The 15,904-nt window shown below is 37.8% G+C and overlaps 1 protein-coding gene across 4 annotated transcripts in view; it reads right to left on the reverse strand.

Annotated features, from left to right (window-relative positions):
- SH3D19 (SH3 domain containing 19) overlaps positions 1-15,904 on the reverse strand; it is an 81,137-nt gene that overhangs the window by 58,246 nt on the left and 6,987 nt on the right. For 3 of the 4 annotated variants that reach the window (XR_008973467.1, XM_057419025.1, XM_057419027.1), the window contains exon 2: positions 5,656-5,695. Coding sequence is in view for 1 of the 4 variants with exons in the window: in XM_057419025.1 (XP_057275008.1) it covers positions 5,656-5,695 (40 nt within the window). In the remaining 3 variants the exon portion in view is untranslated. Of the gene's footprint in view, positions 1-5,655; positions 5,973-15,904 lie in introns of those variants that run through there. The other variant, XM_057419026.1, reaches the window with a different exon arrangement.

Raw genomic sequence — 15,904 nt, forward strand, 5'->3', positions numbered from 1 at the left:
CCAGTCTCAAATTTCACCATTTTAAATCCATAGTTAAGCAGTGGGATTGCACCACACTCCAAGTGATTGAGTCCAAAATTTAGCTCTCAGAATGAAAAAAATGGAGCCACACGATCCTACTTTTTAGATACAAACAACAAAGTCAAGACACTGAGTCCCTACTGCCAGCTCTGTTATTGATTTATGTGCAATTTACAAGAAGTTACTCTGCCCCTTCTGCTGAACCTGCTTCATCTGTAAAGTGGAGACACAGCTATTTTTTTTTCCCATGGAGCCCACCTTCTGGTCCAGCTAACCACATGAGCACTGATTACAGCCCAAAGGAGGGAATGAGATCCTTCCTTCTGGAGTGGCACAGGATGAACTCAGCTCAGGGCAATCATGAAACTGCACCCCAAGGGTTTAGGAAGGAGACTTGACACTTTTTATTATATAAACTTCTGACCTACTAGGGGTGTACAAAAGTAGGACGTTGCTCTTTTCATTACCTAAGAGTAACCTGCTACTCCCAAGCCTTAAAAAAATCATAAAAGCTAAATATAAAGAATAAGAATGTAATGATGAAATGAGCATCATTCCCCAACATTCATTCTTTCTTCTGCACACAACCCTTCCCTTCCAGATGAGTATCAGCAAGGCTCAAGTCTGAAACTTCAGATCTGTATTACAGCCTATAACATTGGGTGGATGGGCAAAAGCCTGACATTTGCTTGTGGAACAGCTGCATTGACAGGGTAATACAGACATTGCCAGTGGATAATATCAGACTTTTGAACGACAGCAATGAAAAACTATATTTCACAATGTTTGTGGGAATGAATCTGGTCCTTGTGGGTATTAAGTAGTCCAGTGTTTGAACTGAAGAGCTAGATTTAGACTCATTCTTTTGACACTGTCTCCCACAGCATCATCATTTGGAAATAAAGTTAGGACAAGACAGACAAGCAGTCTGTAAGTGGGCTGCAAATAAGTGGGCTCAATCTCCCTCTCCAGGGTGGTTTTCAAGACTTGGCTAGAAAAAGACATCCATTGGCCTGATCTTCCCCCCTATGAACAAGATGTTTGACTACATGACCTGCAGAAGTCCTTTACCGCCAATGTTTCCACCATTCTGTGATTTCTCAGTGCAGAAGCAGCAGTAGCATCAAAAGTCTCTCCACACTGCTGATTTGACTAAGGCACAACAGAGAAGTACACGTCCTCAGTAGGGGTACAAGACCACCTCTCACTTTCTTCACATTCTTAAGATATAATTAGATCATTACTGTAATATTTATTAAATATAACTTCACAAGATCAACATTACACAGTAGAAGAAATACAGAAATGCAGAGAAGCCTTCACTAATGGCATTCTGCTGTATAAGAAAAAATAAACCCAAAGTAAGATACAAAATGCCATTCATAAAAATGATAGCTTCATTTACCAGATACTCACTAAAGGGATCCATAGACTCTTTGATCAGCCACTTCAAGTGCTCCTTTATAAAGGAACAAAAGAAGGGTTGTGTCTATTTGCATTGTTGACTTGATGTATTTAAAATAAAAAAGACCAATTTAGTTCAATCAAATGAAGGCAACCAGCTGTTAAAGAACTTAAGCACATTGCAATCAGCAGGCAGACTATATGCCAGTAAAACCTAGAAACTATTTCTAGAAACAAACTAATTATTTTCTTCCCCCTCCCCAATTTGAGGGCAAGCTCTCACAGTAGACTCCTAGATTTTAGGAATCAAAATCTCTTCAGGTGATTGATATGCTACTAAGTCTCAATAAATTGTTGCAGTGTTTAGCTACCTTCATCCTCTCATCTCCAAGGTCAGGGCAGCTACAGCGAATGGTATCACATTACAAGACTGTGTTTCAGGAACTTTTTTCATTCATAATCCTTACCCCAAAGGGAAAAAAAAAACCCAAAAGCATAATGAAATTAATCTAGTTCCTTCTATGAGCTTTACTGATGTTCAGAGATTAGCTGCAAATATGTGGATGCCTGAAATCTTCTGTTCTATTCTCATCATATAATTTTTAGTTGGAAAACCTTTAAAAGCATAAGACTAAAGGGGCTGCTTCTTTTGACCTAACTGACCTGTGTTACAGTAGTGCATGACCTGAAGCTATTAGAGCCAACACTGCATGACCTGCCAGTAAAATCAAGAAATAATGATAATTACAGATCACAGTTGCCAGTACAGACATATCTTTAACACTGTCTGAAATACAGCCATTAAAGGATGGTTAGTATTAGGTCATGAAATTACACATTTTTTGATAAAAGTTTAACATAGCAATAAGCATTATTTAGATTCAGAGACCATCTGTTTTAATCTTACTAATGTGCTAATATTTAACAAAAAAATCAGTGCATGAAAAAGATATCCACAGGCCCTGTTCTGCTTCTCCTCTCTATCTAAACTCTCCTGCATGCCAGATGGTTGCTAATTGCCAAACGAGACAAATGTGCATTAATGCAAATTTTGTGAGCATTATCTAGTATCCATTTCCCTCCTTTTAAAACATTACTCATACGTTTTGATTCACCCACTCCCCAAATGTCTTCCCAGTGTCGTGCTAGATCCCAGTATCACCACTCAGAATACTTTACCTTCTTGCAGCATTTCTTCCACACTAAACATCTGTTAGGCTAATGACATAACCAGAATATTTGCCACAGATCTTGATACTGCTATAAACATGCCTCACCCTGCATTATCTAAATAGTATCATCTTATAATAAAAAGAACTATATTAAATGTCATTTTTATACTGTTCTATCTAGAACAGGTTTTTATATGCTTCTCACTGCAAATGAATTATGTCCAAGCTATGCTCTAAAACTGTTCCTATTTCATTGTATATGAGCACTTTATCCCTCATACTGTGGAGACTCAAGCACAAGCTGATCTAGAAATACAGAGACACAGAAACACGTAAGAACATGATGTTGGAAAGGACAAGTTTAGACCTCTGCAATCACAAGAAATATTGTCACGTGTTTATTAAGCTGATCGTGTTCCAGACTAAAACTTAACCTTACAGAGCCTGAGGAGGTGGTGGTGGTGGTTGGATTTGGCTTTTTTTTTTTTAACTCTTCTTATCCCAGTGTTCCACATTTGTGATTAATTTAATCAAGACTGCTGGGCAAGAACTCACCAGGGCTTTTTATGAAAAAACTTCTACTTCTCTGGCTCTCTCTTGGGAACACCTACACCCACTATTTCATCTTAAGATATCTACCTTTCTTGAGGTTCACTGGATAGCTCTTTATCTGGTCACCTACTATTCTCATGTCCATCTCCACTATTTTATAGGAATTCTAGTACAGAAATTCTTGTTACTAGACCTTAAGTCCAAGTACAAAGACCTGCAGGATCATTTTTGTTCCACTTTAGAGGATGAACGGGATGGCACATTGTTCTTTTAGGAGATGCATTCCAGCACATGTAGCTTAAGAAGACAGTAGACAAGATGCCCTTGAGCAACTTTATTTTCTTTTTCCTTTGTCATGAACTGTCCCCAGAGAAAAAAGTGTTGTGTGTGCAGTAGCTCATTATAAAATGGCATAAGCCATAAAACTGTCCCAAATGGAACTCAAACAGCTCTGAAATGCTGCCCATGTTACACAAGAAGTGTGCTTTGCACTTTAATTGAAGTCTTGCACACTTCACTATTTAGTTTTCCCTCAGCTCTTACAGCAAGGGGCTCCAGTCTTCATGCGCCTGCAGCTCTTTTCCCAGACATGATACGGCCAGATTGGGGATAAGAATCTGACCCAGCAATTTGTCGCCACAGGGTTATGCTTCCAACTATAATGAGAAATGAACCACAGAGTGTAGCAATATCAATTAGCACAGTACGTCATCTAAATAAGGCAGGCTGCTCCTGCTCTAACCTAGAAGCAGCAGCGAGGTGCGCATAAAACCACACTACCCTTTAAACAATGACTTTTCTTCCTCATAGCTCATCCTGGAAAGCAGAACAATCATGACATGATGGCCAGCAAGATTGAAAAGGGAGCAGAAGATACATAATACATGGTTAGAAAGCACATGCGCTACTAGTTGGAATAAAAGACTGTTGAGAGCTGCTTTTTGCTGAACATTATGAGCCACCTACATCATACTGCTAATTTCCCTGTGTTTTCCAAATGAGAATTTGGAATCTGTAACCCAGACAACTGAGGGCAATGTTCTATTGTGAGGGCTGGTCCAACGTGAAATTCCTGTTCCATGGAAAAAAAAAAAAATAAAAAAATCAGAAGTTTCACTTTGCTTTTGGCTCCAAATTAGAACTTCTAAAATACTCCAGACCAAAATGATACTGGTGGGGAGGACCAGCCAGAAGAAGGGGAAACAGACTGAAGCTGCTTCAAGCTTCAACTAAAGATCTTTATAAAATCAGATTTCCTTTTGACAATGACTTGGATTTGACATTATTGTAATATGACATGATCTAGTAAAACTTCAGACATGTAGACTTGCATGTAACTGCATCATTTTGAAGAAAAAAGCCAAGTATTTTTAATTACAGAAGGAAACCAGGACATACAGTAATGTTTTAAGCAGACATAAGTAATGTAGGTAATCAAAGACAAAGGCAATACTCCCCTGCAACTTAAACACACTGCTGGAAACACCTACAGTGCTGTTGCGGATATGGGAGGGAAGGGAAAAGCATTCTCTCTTCCATCACATCACACAATAGATACAACCCATCAGCTGTGCTGTAAAAAAAGGCTACAGTTCCCTCTGTTCTTCTAGCTATAAAAGCTACACCACTGTACCATAAAAATGTAACAAAGAAAAAAATCAGACTGTAAAAATCAAATGAAAAGGCCATGTCATGTCAGAAGGCTGGACACCAGGGGCATCCTTTGGAAAGTCTTTTCAAAAAGGAGTGGAAGAGCCAGTGTTAGCTGGTCTGCTCTATCACTTTACTTCATTAAAATCTCATTATCCACCACAGCATACGGCTGAGATCCTATTCCCTGGTGGAGAGTTGAAAGGGAGGGCGTAGAAATAAGGCAAAAGAGAATGAGATTGTTTTTAAAAACAAGAGGAGAAGAAGGAGAACTACAGAAGCTAAAGGGAAGATGTGGCCTTGCAAATCAATATCTGAAAAGTTCATGGGAATTGCTGATGGAAATTCTAAATCCAAAATGTATGTGCACATCTGTTTTGTTTACAACACATTTGTTTGCTTCTCTCTGTATTAAACCCTTAGGTATGATAGTTATGAGTTTAATGGAATAAATAATAAAGTGTTGCTATTCTTGACTGAACCAAGAATTATTTTTCTTGTTACAGAAGCAAACAATCCAAAGAAGCAAAAGTCATAAGAGCTCCTTGTCTTAAACCACAGTTTTACCAAACAACCCTCTATGTGATACATAAACAAGCCTTTGGATTTGAAGTGCGCAGAATTACAGTTTAATAAGCCCTGTTAATTCCTTGGAAAATTTTGCCTGTAAAGAATATGAAAACATTGCCCTTAACACAATTATTTTGGTATTTCATTACTGTTACCAAAACAGAGAAGTAGAAGAATGGCATTTTATTTTTCTGGACAATTTCCTAGTTCATCCCAAACAAGGAAAAAAATAAGGAGAAAAAAAAGGAAAAGAAGGGAAGAATAAATACAGAAATATGGTTCTTACCCTGAAGAGCGGCAGTCTGGTTTATTTCTTTCAGAGCGATCTGTGAGAAAGGAGGCATAATATCAGCACAGAAGTTGGATGTTCTTTAGCAATATTAGTACAGAAGTCTTAAAAGAACTGTGACACTATATGACTAGCAAAACCAAAAGCTAATTCTGTCATACAACTGTTTTTCTGCTGGACTACTCTGTCTGAGACTATGTAAAATTACTGCAAGTTTAATGTTTGTTAAAATTCCTCTAGTCAAAACACAGTGTATGTAATGTTTTGTATTAATGCTTTGGAAGCTTCCCCTCCCTTTAGCTGAAATGAATAGGACTTTAGGGTAAAAATAAGGAGAGGGAAGAGGAAAAAAGGAAAAACCACAGATTACTCAGCGCAAAAAAATCATTCCATGAATCACAGCTGGCAGAGTTCCCTGACAGGATGGGAATAAAATCAGCAGTTGGTTGCAGCAACATCTGCAAATACACTGAATCCAGTGCAGCCCCATCATTAACTCTTCAGTTTCTGGGTGTTCTAGATACTGATCCTTTCTGTGCTTTTAGAAAGGGTTTTGTTTATCATCCATTTCACTTAACTTATTTGCACTGATGAGATTGACCTGCAAATAAAAATCTAAACGATACAATCACATCAACTCAAACTTATTTTGCTGAACAATTTATCAGTTGCTAAAGCCAACTCTAGATACATTTCGAAAAGTTTTATTTTTGAAAGCTCTGATATGCAAAGTATAAAACACTTCTCGTAAGAGTTAAGATTATCATGCAAGCATTACAAAATAACCACTCTATTGTGTTATTAGAGTTCACATATTACCACTTACATTGTTAAGTCCAGAATATCTCTTATCACATGACTGTTTGAACTACCTGAAAGAAGCAATTGAGATTTGTGTTCCCCTAAAATACATATATGCTAAAATCAGAGGGGATTTTAATAATTTATTATGGAAAGATCCACCGTGCAATTAGAAGGATACACTTACAGCTATATATAACCTCCCCTGACCGTGGTAATTTTGCTTCTGATTCCATCTGTGTGTATTTTAAACAGAAGGCCATTTTTCTTGTGTTAGTAAACACTTCACTAAAAAACTTGACATTACAGAAGAATAAGAGTCTTCCTAAAAAAAAAAATTAAAAAATACTCAGATTGTATTTTTAAGCTTAAAGCTCTTGCATTTGAAATAAAATTTCTTTTAACACACATTTGCTTCTGTAGTTTTATTTCATGTACAAAAGAAATATTTTCCTCTCCACATTTTAAGTGCTCATTTGATTATGTTTTCATTGAAGCAGTAAAAAATTACTGCATATCAACACTGCTCAAAGAAGTATCTAATGCTTTTTCTATTTGTAGGTGCTCCCACCAAGCTGTCATAGCCACACAATGTATAGTTTATTGTGTTTCTGACTCACAGTGATCTCCATTTCATCACACCATGCACTATGCTGATAGCTGGAAACAGGATGGTACAGCTCAAACCAGAGTTACAGCAACAGTTGTTCAAACACACCCAGAAGGGCTCCTTCCATCCTCATAGTTTGTTCATGTAGCTTCCTTACCTGTGAGCACTTTAGAAAACTAGGCAGGACTTCCTACTGAAATCTGTTTGCTATGTGCGGCTTGTTACCAATGTTCCCCGTTACATATGCAGCCACAGTCTAACAGTATTTAGACAAAAATCTTTCCACTTCTAAAACATTGTGTGAATACAACAGTGAGAAGGAAGAAAAGAAGTCAGAGCACATGTAAATATAGCATCTGGGAGCTCTCCCCCTCAGCCTACATCCAGTCAGTAGATCCACCACTGCTTGGCCACACTGCCACAACCTGCTCATCCTGGAAGTCAATGCAACTCCCTTTTCCTTTATGTTTAATTGAAATGTTGAAACGGGAAACATTGCCTTTGTTTTCACATATTTTATTTACCACTAAACATAGGGAAAGCACATCAGCCACATGTACACTGGTCTTACGAAAAAGAACAAAGGCAAATAAAATTCTATAAGCATGCAGTTAACATTTTAAAGTAGAAATAAAACTGCTCCTGTTTAAGGTTATTGTGAACTTAATCTTTAAAAAATTTATTTAGTATCAAATGTAACAAGAGACTCAAAGAGCTGAATGTTTCAATTTAGTGCTTAAATTCTGCAGTTCTAGATGCTGGCTTGGCATTACACACGAGCACCAATTCAAGTAATGTCACACATCTCTTGAATATTAAAGCCCAGAAGAAATGGGCTCACACCAGAGACATTGTTTTTCTCTGTTTATTTTGCAAGCTTCTTCAAAGTATCTTGTTGCTAAGAATGACTTCAACTGAAAAGTGTGCTCTCACTAGAAAAAAATTTAAGTATAAACATTTAATGCTGTTGAGAAATGAGTGGAAAGTTAACACCCGTTTTGCTGCTTCGAACTACTTTGAAGCTTCCAATGCAGTTACCTCCCAAAGCAGAACTTCCTCCCTCCTCTTACCCCCATCCCACAGCTTTTAAAAGATGAATTGGCTGAAGGGAGCAAAGAGGGGCACATAGCATTTCCATTTCTGGGAAATACTGTATTTTTTTATCTTAATTATGGGTCTTGAATTGAGCAGCCACCAGAGGGAGCAGGATATCATAATACTCTTCAGGAAAACATGTAGCTATCTCCATCTCTGTTGGATTTTGCCCCTGACAGCACAGCAGTGGCTTCATAATGAGAAGTAACAAGATGCTTGTAACAACATTTCTGTAACAATAGCAATCCTCTAGATAAACCAAGCAATGGGAAAGTGGACTTTTACACAGTGCTGGCAACACTGAAGTACAAAATATATAGAGAAATCATATTCTCACAATAGGCAACTGTTGAAAAAGGTTATACACCTTGTCCTAATCTGAATGCATTAATCCCCAAAGAGCATACTTTTGTAAACCTCCAGGCCTCACCAAATGTAGATGCTAAGATTGATGCAGCAACTTTACAAGGCATCATGTAGAAATGCAATGGATCCTACCATATCAGTATTTTGGTACCATGTGTTGACTTTTACCTTAAATGGAACAACGGTCCATATTAGCCAATTGCATCAGGTCAAGAGCCTCACATTTTTCCATTTAAAATTTCTCCATTTCAAATTCATTCAAACTAAACTGTGCATTTTCTGGGGAAAAGATCTGCATTTGTGCAGGATTTCCAAGACTAGTTGCTTTATTCACACCAAGATAAGCAGTAACTGCCATCAATACTGCAATCTTTTTGTTTTCCATCCTATTAAGGCACACTGTGGCTCAAAGCAACTCTTTTTTTATAGCACTTCTTTCAGGTAAGGAGTCAGAACAATGCAAATTAATTCCACTGCACAGAATCTACTATAAATTTCACTCAATTCTGTTAGGAACTGACATACAACAAAACCCATAAAACTGAGAATTTATTTATGTATTTTAGCATTACAACAGCAGAGTCCCTTATCTGTTGTTTAAAAGGCAGAAGGTTCAAGGAGAGATTAATAAGCAGCTTGGAAGTAACCTTCTTCGTTTAGTTTATGTATAGCTTTCCCTTTGCTCCAAAAGGCCACAAAACCAGGACAAACTCAAATTTGTAATTGTAAAGACAGTTTTTATACTCGCTTTAAATTCTACAGCATGCTGCTGAACTCCGGAGCAGCACATTGCAGGGAAAAAAAACGAAACATTATAATCCCCCCAAATGAAAGGACACTTGTCTGTCACTTTTAACACTAAACAGTACCCCAGACTTGTAAGCACAAAGCACTCCTGCAGTTTTTTATATTTGGAGTAATACTTTTTTCCCCACTCTTAAGCACAACTGATACATGGCTCTCAGTGGGAGGACCCCAACACATACCTAAGAACACATTCAAACTCTGGCTGAGTATTTGATCTTGAAGCCTAGTGACCAAAAACTTGTAATTATCCAAAGACCATATTCTTTAACTTGCTGAAGAGATTAACTACAGTCACCTTTAAAGCCTTCTGTGCACTTTTACAATATATAAGAGGAAAAAAAAAATTACTGGACAACAGATGACACATTTGCCAGTGCTACATTTGCTGCTGATTTGGTTTTGTGAGCCTGAATTTCCATCCCCTCATTCTTGCTCCTATGTTACTCCTGCATTGCAACAGCAGAAGTGTGCATGCACCAGTGTGAACATATGTGCCAATCTAAGAGTGGGGCTGATTGCAGAAACAAGAGAGAAAGGAAACAGACTGTGTAAGCTCTCACCACTTCCCAAAAAGGTTCATATTATAAGAATCTAGACCAGACTCAGCACTGGGAACTTGTCTTGTTCTCAGGCCGTGAATGATAAACAAAATAGATACCCAATCAAGTATAGGCAGATATGTGTGTTACCACACTTGTACCTTCTACCAGACTTTAAGAGGGAAATTTAGGATACAGTTCTTTCTAAAGCTCTTTTTGCAAGAAATGAGCAAATTCTGTATGTACAAACCCCCACATCTTCATACAAGACATCCCAGAGATTAGTGCAATATAATTCTTAGATTATGTACTTCAGGTACAAGCAGACATAAATACCTGCACACCATCATGATCACAGAAGGAGCAACTCAAGACAAGCCCTAATACTTTTTATTTTTATACTTTCATGAGAAAAATACCAATTGACTCAAACCTTCTGAGACAAAGGGTTTATAATCACAAAATCCCTTTCTTCCTAGGCTTTTCAGAAATGTTAGGTCTATGCTTCTGAAAAACATTTCTCTGATGTTGCTAACAGCCAGTAAAATGAAATTAACCATTCAGGAGCACAATACTATTTTTTCTTCCCAAATCAGAGATTTAGCATGCCTGTAGAAACTCTGCATATTCCTCAACTAGACAACAGAGATCAGTTTTATGGTATGTCTGCCTGCCATAGGGTGTTGATACATGACATATAATGAATGCAATACAGTTTGACATGTGTGAATAAACACTGTATTAAAAGACCATCTTATAAGCATTCATATACCATATGCCAAATCCAAATGTATTCAAATATTTTGCTGCTCAGGGCTTTGTCCTGCCTGTGGACCAGCACTAAAAGAGCTTCCAGCTTTGAACACCTGTGCGTAGGTACGCTTTCCTGTCACAACATGCCCTTTACCACACTAATCAAAGGCACACTTCATACCTGGGGAAACTTTAAGTTTTCTATAGGGCATTTGGCTTGTTTGTTTTGTGTATTCTTCTGTTGAATAACAGTTTCCTAAACCTATGCATTCCTGGCCACAGGAAGGATAATTTGAGGCTATGACTGCAGGGGATATCACTTCCACCATTTAAGCAATTTCCTTTGACCTATGAAGTACAAAACCATGTGTGGTAGAAACAGCTTTTGTTGTATACATTTCGGATCATTGTTTATACTTTCTGAGAAATCACACCCTAACTTACTACTTTCAAAAAAAGGAATCTCCATCTACTACGCTCTATTATTCTTGGATATAAAACACTGCAAATCCCACCCTTCCAATCCTCCCTGCCAACCCAACAATCCTTTCCCATTGGGCAATCAAAAATTTCCTGAATTTGCTTATCCAAAACAGTATGTTTTTATTGTTGAGATAGCAAACCTCAACAACAAATGACTCCAGTGTGATCTTATGCATTACGCACTTGGAAGTGCATAATGGAAGTGCACTGTGGGTGAGACACAGGTTCACAATAATGCGTTGCATGTCAATTCAGCAGAAGCTATTCCCACTTCAATATCATAGGAAACTAATTCAGCTTTAAAACAAACAAGAAAAATCCTTTCTTGATTATTTCCCCATGAGGCCGCTGACAGCAGTAGAGATGCTGCTGCTTTCTATTTAGGAATCAGGCACTCTTGTGAGTGCAAGTGCAGAGGTCTGAACTTGGAGAAGAACTTGGAGACTAGAAGGGATGAAATGACAGAGAGAGAAAGAAATTTACTTATTAAAAGACTGTAACACACTCAGCCATAAAAGCACAACTTCTATAAAAACAGAAGAATGAACCAGGCAAACAACAGTATTTTTTTCTCTTAAGATACCACTGAAATACTCAATAGCTTGTTCTTGGAATATTTTGCAGTCCTTTTTTATTAGTCCCTATTTATGTCACTATTTATTATGAAAGAATCTCCAAGTCATTTACACAGTTCACATAAACCACCAAGAGAACATTCTTAAACCTCAATGACTTTGTTGCAAGTACTGATTTTCTAGAGAAGTGCATCTGAAAATAGCCTATTAACAAAATATTTTCCTCCAGTGACACGTGTAATTGTGCCCAAAAGCCACACAGAAATAAAAGTACTGGGAAGGCAAATTGCTTCTCACATGCATTGGATTTTTCTTGAGTATTACAAAATGGATTATTCCCCAAAAGGTCTCTTGCACTTTATCATAAAATAAACATTACAAGATCCAGAAACATCATAAAAGGGATTAATTTGAAATTGATTTGTTCAATAATGTTGGTATATACTGATGAATTGTTGCTACCTGAGATAACCCTCATCCATTAGCTTTGAGCACATGCTTAGAAGTTGTGCAACTCATAGTATTCCACAGAACAGGAAGCCCAGCACTTGTTTATTCTTGAAACATGTAATATTTTAATCCATATCATTTCATAACATAGAGATCAGCATCCAAAATTCATTTTTTAAGTTTTGAGTCACCTGGCATTCTGAAGACATTTTACTGAGGGGTGTGATGAGTTTATCCACATCTATTCCAAGGTAAGTGTTAAGCATCTACCAAATCCCGTTTAAGGAACCTGTGACTCCTTTGTTACTGGTACAACATGTGCGCGTGTAAATCTGCATATGTGTGCCCTTTGGTCCTTGATTAGAAGTCACTATCTATAGCTGGATCCCTTGCACCACCTTGGATTCCACCACCTCCTTCAGAAGGCCCACCTGTGTAGTAAATCTGATCACTTAGCCATGCCTTCTGTGTCCATGGGAAAATGAAGGTGCACAGACTCACATGACCAACACTAAATTAGGGTTTTACTACAACTTGAGATAGGAATTTGAAACAGAAGCCAAATTCAAACAGTGGGATTGCACCAAAGCTCCCGCTAATCCGTAAGAATGCCAAAGATCAGAGGATTACTGCAGCAGCCCACAGGTCCTATGTGACTGTGCTAAGGACAGAAAGATGCAGTCACTGGACACTGGACACCAGTGACATTACTTTCTTAACACAGGTCTGCATGCCTAACCAGTAAGGAACATACAGACTTCCTCCCAAGCCCTAAAACTGAAAAAGATGACAATGGTTTACAAAAAGGGAAGATAGGCAGAAAAAAGAGGGGGTCAAACAAGGAAATGGCAAGTCACAGGATAGAAACATCACCTGCTGTGATGAAAGGAGGCAGACAACCTCTACAGAGCACAGGGATTTTACACCACTCGGTAAGATTTTCAAGGATGCTCAGCAAAAATAGGTACAGTTCAGAACACACAGCTTGGCATATTATATTTTATTAAAAAACTGATAATATGGTTGATTTCCAACAACTTAAAAAACATACAAATCATAGTAAAAATACTGTGGCCTCTCTGTGTACAAAATGAAATCAGTAAGTCACAGTTCCAAGAAATGCCTTATAAACAACCCCTCATATTAGACACCTACCCCTTTCATTCTTCACATGTGACCCTTTTATTTCAGACAAAAGCTGACTGCACCTGTCTCTGGGCTCCTGAGAAATTACAGTATTTCACAGAGCTTTCACATCTGTTTTTCCAAATATTTAGCAACTGTACTTCCTCCTTCTTCCAGCCTCAAAATATACACAATAGAAAAAGCACCTATTATAAAAGTCATTCTTTTAGCTGTCTCTAGCCTTGACATCAGACAACATGTCATCAGTCTTCTAAACACAAAATCCATCCGTTCAGTTGCCATTCACGGTAACATGAAGCAGTTTTCCTAGTGTTCAATGAGAGACTTCAAAAACCATAAGGCAACTTAAAATGACCAAGCAAAATGATGGCAAAGCCATAAGCATCCAGAAGCCCTCAAAACAAAGGACCCTGTTTTTAGCACAGACAAACCCAGGGTTCACAAACACTCTGGTAATGCTGGTAAAGACTGCTCCAATTCTGTAGTACCTTGGAGAGAAATCTCTCCTTCCACATGCTCCCAGACCTCTCCTCTTCCCACTCATGTGCACACACCTAAAAGGCCTACACACCCTCTCAGAGGCATCCAGCCTCTGTAAATACAATAATAAGTACTTTTACATTGCTATGATGCAAAGAGTAAAATACCATATGACACACTTCAATTAAATAGTTCTTGATAATGCATCCACCAACATCAAGCTAGTGGACAGCAATTAGAGAAATGAAACGTGCCTAATGTCATGGCAGCAGCTACCATGCACTTTCCAGAGCTGATACTGGTGATCTACAGCAAGCTTTCCACACCAGCATAGAAAACTACATTTTTGTCATCATGAAGTTATGCTCATGAGCACTGGATACATGAGGTCTGCAGCATTATTCCATCTCATCATTCTGCAATATTTGTCCCATTCTTCCAAGCACTGTTTTGACCTGCTTAAACAACATATGTGGTAGACTGCAGCAAGTGACCTACCCTCAGGAACTCCATTTTCAGGTGAACTTCATTGTTACAGTCAGGAGAACCCTGGGTGTTTTGTCAGACATACTTGCAAAGGTTGGCACGCATATGACAAATGACAAATTTTACAGCATTTGCCTTCAGATAATATGTGTCACCTGAAAATGCTATTTTCAAAGTACTAGGTAGAAGGAGAAATATTTGTTCCATAATGTTAACTTTGATCCCAAGTCCCACATTTCTATTAGTTTCTGCACCCTAGATTTACAGTGCAGACAGTTATAAAATGAATACAGCACACTGATGGAGCTACTTTATTATGAAAAAGTTGTCAGAATGCTGAGCTTTATTCCAGGCGTTTATGTCCCAACAGGATGAGCCAACAATATTTTAATAATGAATAACATCACAGCACAGTCAAATATTACTGTGAATGATTTAGCAGAGATGCGCACAACTTGAACCGATTTTCATGTGCAGATCTATGATATTGAGTGCTCAGGTTTTAATGCAAGTTGCACGATGAATACAAATGTATCACCTGAACAACTGATACCAATTTTAGCTGATCTCTTCTAAATAGAAGCAAAATGTTATAGCTGAAGGAAAAAAAAAAGAAAACAACAAATGATTTCTTTTATGCATACAATACTCTATCTAGAGGGTGAATGGATCAGAAACCCCTTTGTAGGAAATAGTGCTTGAAACTTTAGCCAAGTTTTTAACAGTGTGAATTATCATCCTCAAAACAATGTTCAAAAAGCAAAATATCAATGATAAATTTATCATTGCAATTCAAGAACTAAGGAATACCCAGTAAAAATACCCACTAGCATGTAAAAGGTAGTTACTGATTTTATGTAATGAATAATTATGTTCCTTACTACCATGTAAGATTTGAAGATCAAAAGTGTAAGTGGATTCAAACGAGGAGTTGAACTTCTGAAAGATAAATCCATTGGCAAAATATAGCAGGGCCTCTCATATGCATCCTCCAAGAAGTTGCTAAGACATTGACTGCAGGGGAAGGAATCTCTTCTGGAAATAAAAATCAAATAGACAGTGTTGGTTGCATATTTTCCTGAAGACGTTTGTAGGCAATCGTAAGAAACAGGTTACCTGAGGAGTTGAATCTTTTGTCTGATCCAGTAGGACATCCCTAAGAATATGAAGTCACAAAATTTTTGCTCCATGTCTTTTTCCAGTTTGCACACTGGGGCACATGAGAGCTACTACCATGGCTCTGAAAGGGGAGGTGGTACACCCTATTAGTTATAGAAACAACAATGTCAGTCATTTGAAATCTTCTGCATGCTCTGATCCAGTAACATTTTCTCCAAAAGCCTGAACAATCTGACTGAAGTGGTGACGCACACACAAAATAAATACAACCTCTTCAAAAGCTTAAGGGGAAAAAAAAGGCAGTAGGAAAGACACAAACAATAAGATCTGCTGCATTCATCTCCTACTATGGTATGCAAATTTTCAGTCTTGCTTTGAGATAGCCCTTCAAGCCAGACTCAAACACAACTACATATAGCCATAGAAAGCAGGTATAGATTTGTTTTGTAACGTATGCAAGACTTCATAAACCAATTAAGTTCATCTTTGAAGCACCTTATTTAGAATTCCATTAAGTCTTGCAAGAAGATCCTAAA

This window comes from Pezoporus wallicus, unplaced genomic scaffold (assembly GCF_028554395.1).
Source record: "Pezoporus wallicus isolate ANWC-B61680 ecotype Strahan unplaced genomic scaffold, APGP_CSIRO_Pwel_v1 contig_2384, whole genome shotgun sequence".
NCBI lineage: Eukaryota > Metazoa > Chordata > Aves > Psittaciformes > Psittacidae > Pezoporus > Pezoporus wallicus.